The following is a 10,018-nucleotide window of genomic DNA, read 5'->3' as shown; positions in this document are numbered from 1 at the left end:
ATATATATATATATATATATATATATATATATTAGCGTTGTAGTCAAGACCACCTAAACCAAGTTCAAATCCAAGGCAGGGCAAGACCGAGTCAAGACCAAGACCACATTTACTGCCTGGAAAATGTCTTATATTTAATCAATAAATGCAATTAGAATAATAAGAAACTATATAGAGCTGTTACTATAATCAAATTAAATCACTAACAGCAAAACTAATCTTTGCACTGCAGAGGTGGCACAGAAGCTGCATCCGAATTGGTACCATTACAACTGCACAAATATTGTTGAGATTAATGTTTAATCAATACCATTTTAAATATAGAAGTATGATGGAAAAATAAAATTATACTTTTAAATACAAAATTAAAATCGGCTGTAGCCTAGGTGGCGGCAAATCACTTTGGAATCATTATTCAACTGATTCATCATAGAATCATTTATTAAACTGATTTGTTCAAGGCAGCTGATACATTCACTAACAAAACACCTCTGTATGTTGCTCAGAAAAGCACAACAGTTCTGCTATGGATTAGTTTGGAACTATTTTAATTGCCGAAATAGCAAAAACTTCTGTTTAAAAATGTCTAAAATGTGATTCACTTAATTTCTTGTTTGTTGAACGTTTGTATAAAATCAATATCACATTTGCAGTTGTGCTCATATTCGTGAAAACAGCTCTCTTGTTCTCTTAATTATATGTTATAACATAAAAAAACAGATCTCATACAAGTACTTCTTTGCAATCATATCTTGAAGTTTTTGGGCATTAGTATTGATTTTGGTAAAATTTTTGACACAATTCCCGACTAAATTCTGACCCTGCACAACAGTTTCAAAAGAAATAAAATTAGAATCAAGTTATTGATTGCATTTGGAGCAGGGAGTTTTACATCCAATTATATGAATGAAGTTAACATAAACCAGACAATGCACCAGCAATTTAGTGATATCCCTGCAGTTGTGGGCTTGACCAGTCTTGAAATAAAATTCCATGTCCTTTTAGTCTGAGACCGAGACAAGACAGAGTACAAATGTGGTCGAGACCAAGACAAGACCAAGACCTTCAAAAAACGGTCTTAAGACCGTTCTTGAGACCAAGACCAGTCTCAAGTACTACAACACTAATATACAGTATATATTCTGATTATATTGGCTGTGTGCTGTGAAAAAAATATGTTAAACACACTCGCTACAGACACACCCTAAAATGAAGGTGTTGTAGCGTAGTTAGTGCCATTGAGCAGAGTTTCAACGCTGCAGTGTAAACACATCTTAAGGCAACCGGTGCCCATAAATGGCAAACTGTTTTACTGATACCACATATGAGGCCAATCTAAAGAGACTAGTGATCTGTCTATGCTTAAACAAATTGCTCAAGTGGAGGAGCCTGGGCGTGGGACAGTAATTAGGAGTAATGCAAGATTGATTCGTACTCAGCAGCAATGCCTTGATTAATGTCAGGCTCTCTGCAAACAGAAACATGTGTTTGTGTTAATCAGAAGGTCTGGTATAATTGCTCTGTGTTTGGAGGGCTGTTTTGGTATGTAACCTGGTGGATGCTTCTGGCGATGAAAACAGGTTCCCATAGTCAACAGCAGCGGGAGCATCTGGGTGTCTTTTCCACAACTCAAAGCTGCTACTTGTGTGTTGATTAAATTTCTGCTCTGTCGCAGTTGTTTATTATGTACACACTTCAAAAATGGAATGTGTCACCGCCCAAGACAACATATCTGAGAAAACTGCTGCCTTGGAAAAATTAGGGAATCGACATGACAGAAGTTGAGAGGAATTGTAATTGTCTCCTAGAGTAGTAATGATGACTAGCTAAATAAAGGCTGGGGCTACTGCTGTTTTGATTAAATGTCACACATGAAAAATGAAGCTCAACAAGCGGCCGTCAGTGCTCATGGAAAGAATTATCTACAGTATGCCTTGGGATTTACCATTCATGGGATCAAAATAGTCCACAGATATATTCTGGCAAACAAAAATGTCTAAAATATGTTGGTAAATAGCATTCTTGTAGTGTAGACACTTTTGTAAACCTTTTTTTTTTTCCTCCCTCAAGCTATTAAATTCATAAGTATGGCTGGTTGACATGCATTGCTTCATGCTGAATGGAATAGCTTTGTAATGTTATTTGTCTTATTACAGCCTTGTAAAGGAATCAATAGAAACACTACCTGAAGCCATGTTGTCTCACTGAACTAATTGTAAGTTGGAAACAAAGTCTTCAGGATTCCAATGCAATTATTGAACAGACAAAGAAATAGCATTTTCATGATTATTGGTACCAATCCCGCACGTAAATGAAACGGAACAGCTCCCTCAATGAGTTGAATCCCATTTGAGGGAAATAAGCCTTTATTTCACAATAAAAAGCAATAAATTTCACATTCCCTCTAGTTATGTAATCTACACTCATAAATTATATACTTTTTCACAGTTTCAGAGGTCAGTCACAATATTCTGTGATAAAATATTTTCTTATAATAACCTCCAGACTGAATAATTGTCCATTGTCCCTGGTCATTATCACAAAGTAACAAGGCAAGTTGAAGGTGAAGTGTATTATTCCTGTGCCACTAGTATTTCCAAATACAATTGCAAAAAAATAAAAAATAAATAAAAAATTTGTTCTAAATTGGTGCTGATTCTGCTATTGGTGAGATAAACAGGTAGTCACCAGCAAGAAGTTTGTATTTCAGATGGTTCCAACACAGATGCATATTTTAAACACTTTGCAGAAGTCAAACTACATATGGATTACTTATGCCACTCTTTGCACAATAAACTGACCTAGGAAAAAGTATTCTACCATTAAATATTGTTCTCTTCACCTTCAACACATTACTGTTTTCCTGTCAAGTTGTTTACTGAAAAGAATGAGAGCGCAACAGATGTCTGTGTTCTGTGCCAAGAAAAGGTGCTTTCCTTTTTTTTATTTTTTTTTATTTGTAATGTGTGATGTGTGCAGGTGTGAGAAGGTGAAGGGCAAGAGCACTTTCAGATGCATTGAGGGCTTTTTGTAGGCAGATGGTGCTGATGTGCTCACCTGGGAAACAGCTAGAGCAGGGGAACTGGGGGCAAGCACAGGGTCCTGGGTGAAATAAAAGAGTCTCATTCACTAATAACTGCAAAGATTATTTATATGCACAGGACAACTTCTCACAAAACACTTCCACCTCATTCACAACACACACATGAATTTATGAACATTTACATACTTATATTATGTTATGTTATTATATTATATTATACTTATATTTACATACATTTATTCATAACCTCATTCTAATATTAATGAATATTAGAATATTATTAGAATTATTATTAGAATATTAGTGTGTGTGTGTGTATATATATATATATATATATATATATAGTGATAATGTTCAACAATTCGTAGATTTCACACACATATTTGTACATATGCATTGTCTTTACTCCAAGACCTTGAGTGGCTTTTGTCTTCATCCTCAATTTTCTGGGTTCAGGTGTTTTATTATATCTGCCATGTGACTGTTCTTTGCTCCATTTCCATTCCATGGAAGCACTGGAGTGATGCTGATCAGTGTTTAAAAGTGTCACTTCCACATTTATCTTGAGTAGCATTGAAGAAAATCTGTCGGAAAGCTTCAGCTTAGCTTGTTTTCAACATTTGTGATATGTTTTTTATTTATTTATTTATTTTTTCAGAGTGGTTTCGACTAACGTCAAGTATGTGGGTGGTTGTTTACATACTTAGGGGACTTTCTCCCCTCTCTCCTCCAGAAATGAAAGACATGTGAATGTTAACTCTGTGTTTGCGAATGATCTAAAAATTAACTAATCTAATTTATGAGTGCTTCTAATCCACATTACAGACTCTCTGTTAGATGAAGGCCAATGAAACTTTCACTTTACTCAATTCGAGTTGATTTCCCCGAGTGTCAGCATAAATTCCATTAGTCGATAAATGGTGTTACTTCTGGAGGAGAGGAGATGCATCTAACACTGCAATTTACTTAACATTCTTCAATCATTGCATCTTATCTGCTTAAAAGGATTATCACTCTGTCGTTGTGCACTTCACTTGTGTGCATAATGGGCTGAAGGTCTTATTTGATAACTCCTATGTATTTCCCACCTGTTGGAAATGGCAGAAAATTATTTTATAGCTTGAGGCTTGAGTCTCTAGACTGTTAACACATACATATTCATAATAAATTAATGAAATAACTTTTGATTTCTGCTGAAATTATGTCGGTTTTAAGTTTCAACTATTCAACGACGAATTCAATCCAAACACTGTTCAAAATGGATTGGGAAGTTGTTGTAAAGTAAGGAAATATATGAATACAAAATATTCTGAATTCACCTGAATAATAATAATTAAAAAAATAATAATATTTTGTAGAGTCGACAACATTTTCTTAACATTTAAAAAAACTAATCCATTATCCACTAATTATCTGTTAACCCTCAGTGGTACTTTTAGAAATATTGCAAAATATTTGTAACATTAACCTTTCCATTATTAAACTCCACACTTATCTGTGGATCTTTTAAATAATTGAAAGGAAATCTGCATGACTCTTCAATCACTGCTGTCCTACGCTTTGTGACAACACAACAAAGAAACGATCAGCACATGACCTGATAAATATCTAAGCTTCTATCTTGTCCTTTCACAGATGAGCAAAAATGATTCCCAAAACATCTACCGTCTGAGAGCTGCATTTGTCACCTTAAGAATGTCCTTAGTTTTTAACTGGATTTGAAGCATGGATGGCTAAAGAAATTGATTTCCTCCAGGGAGTAATTAAATTTTTACATTTTTTAAAGGGGTCATATGATGCTGCTAAAAAGAGCATTATTTTTCCAAAGGTATTTAAATACAAAATAGTATTTCAAATACATGTATTTGAAATACTGCCCATCCCTGCAGGAAATCAGCAGTCTAATGAGGTTGATTGACAAAGTACCTTATGTATTTTAAACATACTAAGATTAAATGTATTTAAATGCAAAAAGGTATTTAAAAACAAAATAGTATTTTGTATTTCAAATACTGCCAATTCCTGACTGCGGGCTAGAGTGAGTTGTGGCGGGTGGGCTTGAGAACGGCTTGCGGCAACCACATGTGACGACCCCGGGCTGGACTCCGCTTCGTCTACGGTGAAAGCCGATCCGGCGATCAACAGCACGAAGTTGATGTATTTCCTCAGCGACCAGCACGAATTAGCTCTAGGCATGACGAAGCGGATATCGTCCTCTTTTGGAAGGCCAACCAAAGTAGTTTCGCTTTCACAACGAAACACAGCACCTTCACGACATGGCGGCGGCAACAACAATACTACAGTGAGAATAAAAGTTACGCCTTCTTTCTTTGCATGAACATTTGGGCGGCGTTATGCAAATCTTCCCACATCGTGACGTAGACATGTGGGGGCGTGTTAGAACGAGCCGTTTTAGGTAGGCGTGGTTGACTCTTAACTTTTATAAAGAATATCTCTTTGGATTTGAAACTTTAGTCTTTGCAACTTTACAGATCTTCTTTATGCACCAAGAGCTTGTAACACTCCAAAGAGAAAGGAAAAATTGAAATCGCATCATTTGACCCCTTTAAATGATCTATAGCCATGCTAGAATGGATGAATGCAGTGGTGGATTTATTTATTTAATAGCTGTGTTAAAGCCTTAAATCTTAATAATACAAGATCAGTCACATTTGCATGCAGATGTTCACCATAACACATGCTTTGTTTCCAAAAGGGGCTCTTAATTGATTGAATCCACTTTATCTTTGTTATTCTCACAAAGGTGTGTGTACTGTATGTCGATCTCTTAGATGAGGTTTGGTGGTGTAAATTATGCATGCAGAACAAGCGCACTGAATTGAGAAGCTGTCAGGTCTGTTCGAATCTGGAAGCTGGCTATGAATTGGAGATGCTTTTACTCATGAAAATGTTGCGTCTTTCTCTTGTCCTTCCTTCTTTTACCTCTCTCTTTCTCTCTCTCTTTCATTTTCTCTCAACCAGAGGTATTCCATTTTCCAGGTCTGATTTGTATGCAGTTTGTTAAGCAGTTGAACTAATTAATGTAATGGGATGAAAAGAAGCGATTTAAGAGTGAATTTGTACAGATGAAGAATGATTCAGGCTTGAAGGAACTGAGTGGAGCAATGAAATATTCACACAAGGGACTCTCAGTCTGTTTTGTGGGGCTCACACTTACTTTGTTGTTGTTCTCTTATTGAACTAACAGATTAGATCTATTTTTGTAGGTGTTTTTATCCAAAATAGATGACACAGATACAGTGGTGATATTGTTACATTTCTGAAAGAAACTAGTTCCAAATCAAAGAGGTCTGTAATACCTGTAGTAAGCTATCTGCATTCCTATTCATATCAATGGCAGTTGCTCATCTGTTTCAGGATTTGCTAATGCTTGATGTTGCTTTCTTAAAAACAAAAAAAAAACAGATTTGCTAACTAGCTGTGAAGGCTTTGATATATGACAGAGTTATGCTTTACGCAAAGCCATAAGTGTGCCCGACCGCAAGTTTCCCAAAACCCTTCTGATGTACCTTGTTCAGCAACTTCTTTAAAAGCCTCTATTTGATTCCTATGAAGGGGACCACAGGGAGAAATGCTGGAACTGACTGTACATTTCAGAGCCAAAAAGCCACAAGAAGCAATCATCAGGATCCAGTCAGTTTGGAAAATTGTACAAAAATTTGACAAATCAGATCCTGTGAGTGCTGCGGTACAGTTGTTTTGGTGGCAAATGGAAAATATTTCACAGTTTAGATTTTTCTTCTTTAGTTATAGCACCCCCTAGCATCAGAAAAAGATGGCATCCTTCATCAGATTGGTGTCTTGGTGTCCTTCTGTACCAGGTTTTGTAAAGGTATTTTAAATTGAGCTTATAAGAATCAGATCAAGTCAGTATGGGCCAACCCCTGCCAAAAACAGATTCATTAATTAATTAATTCATTCATTCATTCATTCATTTGTAATTTAAGACAATTTGATTGTAGTCCAAATATCTCTGGGGTTATTATTAAAAATGTAAGTGTGCTTATTATAGTGAAAATTAGTGTCAGAAAATGTTGTGCATAATTAGTGGGAGAGATTTTAGAGAAGGGAAAAAAAAGTTAAGAAAAATAAGAACATCCAAACAAATACAACAGGGTGCCATCGGCTGCATTGTGTGTTACCTGCTTTAATTCAAGACTGAAAATGACGAGGATGGAACAAAATAAAATACAAGGTACAGTAATCATCTGTCTGGTGTTTCTATTTATAACTATGGCCTGAGCACATCTCAGGTGTTTTGTACACAGTACAGGGACTGCTGTCTGTTTGATTGGATGTTATACTGTATGCTCTTGTGGAGCAGACATACCTCATGTCTTTACCCCCATGTGTAACTTTTCAGTAGGCATGAAAGCGGGTCAGAGAATTCATGGAATTGTAAATTAAAGGCGTTTTCAGTATAGAACTAATTTAGTCCAGCCATAGGGTCCCTAATATCGCAATGGTGTGACCACATGAAGTCTGTCTAATTTGATTTCTTTAATGTGTCAGCATTTCACAAAAAGCTGTATTTCAATGTAAACTGGCTGGGCTATGCAAAGCTATATGTGTCAGAATACTGTGCGTTGATTATGAACATGTTTGTCAGACTTTGTTCCGTGTTTTGTGTGTCTTGCTCCCCATGTGCCTTCCTACGCCCATATCGTAGTTAGTTTCCTGTTCCTGTCCTGATTAGGTTTATTTGATTCCAGGTGTTCCCCATTTTATGTCTATTGATCCCAGGTGTGTCTCGTCCTCTCCTCATCCTGTCATGTGTATAAATAGTGTTCCCTGTGTGTGCTCCAGTGTCCGGTATTGTATGTGAATGTTTGTGTCTACAGTGCTACGTGTGATTCCCCGTGAAGATGAATAAATTCCTTGGTTTCTGTACTCTTGGTCTCCTCGTTCCTTGCTCCGTGTTCCCACACCTTAGCAGATCGTGACAGAATACCGGACAGAAACAAGAGTAAGCAGCGCCCCTTCTCCTCGTTTTAGTTTTTCCTGCCTTTTTGAAAGTTGTTTTTGTTTCCTGGTTTTTCCCCCCCGCGGCTATGGAAATTGCCAAACAGTTAAAAGTACATATGTAGGTTTTAAACAAAATTACATATAACACAACTAAATAAAAAGGGAAGGGGGAAGGGGGTGTTCTGCAGCTTTGCAATAAAAAAAAATCTCAGTAAATACAAGCGCATAAAATATTAACCAAATGCAATTATCACATATTGCTGTGGCTAGCAATCACAGTTCTGCTGAGCTGAAATAAAAGGCTACTTCTTATTGCCCACTTTGCTTTGAATAATTGATGATACCCTCCAAACAAATTTACGGTATCTTTAGAAGTTATTGCCGAAGATAAGAGTGGAAGATTCAGGCTATTTGGGGAGTCAAGTAATCACTAAAATCTCTACTAAAAGCTCTCTCATTCTCTCTCTTTCTCTGTGTTTTTCAGGTTGACATGCTTCGGCCAACAAAAATCACAGGCGTTATTACCCAGGGGGCTAAAGACTTTGGACATGTTCAGTTTGTCGGCTCCTATAAGCTGGCTTACAGCAATAATGGCGAGAGATGGCTTATATATCAAGACGAAAAACAGAAGAAAGACAAGGTAGGATTCTTTCTTGCACATTACCACGTCAAAAACGTATTGCAAGACCAAAAAAATCTGAATCACCTTGATCTAAAGGCTTTTTTTTGCTAAACCTAAACACTACTCTAGATAGTCATTTATTTCATATACCTGGCTTCAGTGGACATGTTTGCATCCCAAAGTCAATGAATGAAGCACCTCCTTGTCTGGAATCAGGGTTATATTTTCTCCTCCCATCCTCTCCTGTCAGCACTGTCCCAGGGTACCTGGGCAGACTCTGTCTGCCTCTCTCTCTATGGCCTGCCTACAACCAGATAACGGTCCAGATCTGCCCGGCCTCAGTGAAGAGTGTGCCAAAAATGTTTGTTTACAACCCTCTAGTGGTCGCTAAACAAACGTCCAGTCCATTTGCCTGAGCTTGTCTTATGAGGTTTCTGTCGTTATTCTAAACCTAGCAATGAAGCTGTTTGTTTGTGTATGTACATTCTGGAAACATACTTGCCAGTTTTTGAAATTTGAAAGTCAGGGTTGTTAAAATGAAAAGCTAAGAGATGGCTGAAACGTGGCTTTTAGCAGTAGACATATGTCTCTTTGTGACCTTAATATTTGTAATGTTTGTCACACAGCCCTGTGTCACAGCTCTTATTTTAGTTCATTTTTAGCACTGAGATAATCTTTGTATTTGGCTACTGCTATAAAGATGTGTGCCATGGTAAGGAAAGAGAGCTGGTGAGTATTAGCTGGCACAGGGTCAGCACCGTGGCAAGCCAAGCACAGCATGGATCTTCAGATAAAAATGTGAAAAGCCAGAGATAGCTTCCTGCGATTATAATGAGATGATTAAAACCTGATCTGCACCCCGGTGTTTCTCACTTCTTCTTCACTGATTTTTCCTCAGTTTTCCCAAAGTTCTTATCTCCAGTTATATGATATAAAGCTACATCTCACAAAATGTTTAATCATACTTGCTAGTAAGATGCAATATACTGTAATTTCTAGGTAGAGTATAGAAATCACAATAGAATCCCATTTTAAAAACACAGTTAATTATGGTGCCAGCAGTTAGCGTGAATATTCCAGTGCTCATTTTGTTTTAAATAATGGTTCTTACGAGGATGAAACAAAATTGAGTACCTGCAACATGACCTGATTCCATGTGAGTGGTCATTTTCCATGTTCTGTGGAGAAGTCGTTGGCATAATGCTAGAATATGTTGAAAGTGGTAGTAAGGTTGTTACTATGCTGTAACTAATGTTCTGAGTAGAATTCAGGGTGTTACTATGAAGCATCTAGGGTGTTCTGGGTTGTTGCTAGAGCATTACACTGTAAAAAAAAAAAACATTACCAATCAACCAATTGCCTAAAAT

At 36.9% G+C, this 10,018-nt stretch overlaps 1 protein-coding gene across 3 annotated transcripts in view; it reads left to right on the top strand.

Annotated features, from left to right (window-relative positions):
- LOC107669516 (EGF-like repeat and discoidin I-like domain-containing protein 3) overlaps positions 1 to 10,018 on the top strand; it is a 207,606-nt gene that overhangs the window by 180,520 nt on the left and 17,068 nt on the right. For all 3 annotated transcript variants that reach the window (XM_016461787.1, XM_016461786.1, XM_016461785.1), the window contains one exon: positions 8,514 to 8,669. In XM_016461787.1, coding sequence (XP_016317273.1) covers positions 8,514 to 8,669 — 156 coding nt within the window. The remainder of the gene's footprint in view (positions 1 to 8,513; positions 8,670 to 10,018) is intronic.

This window comes from Sinocyclocheilus anshuiensis, unplaced genomic scaffold (assembly GCF_001515605.1).
Source record: "Sinocyclocheilus anshuiensis isolate Anshui unplaced genomic scaffold, SAMN03320099.WGS_v1.1 scaffold356, whole genome shotgun sequence".
Lineage (NCBI taxonomy): Eukaryota > Metazoa > Chordata > Actinopteri > Cypriniformes > Cyprinidae > Sinocyclocheilus > Sinocyclocheilus anshuiensis.
Note: the sequence above shows the minus strand (reverse complement) of the source record. Positions and strands in the feature narration are given on the sequence as shown.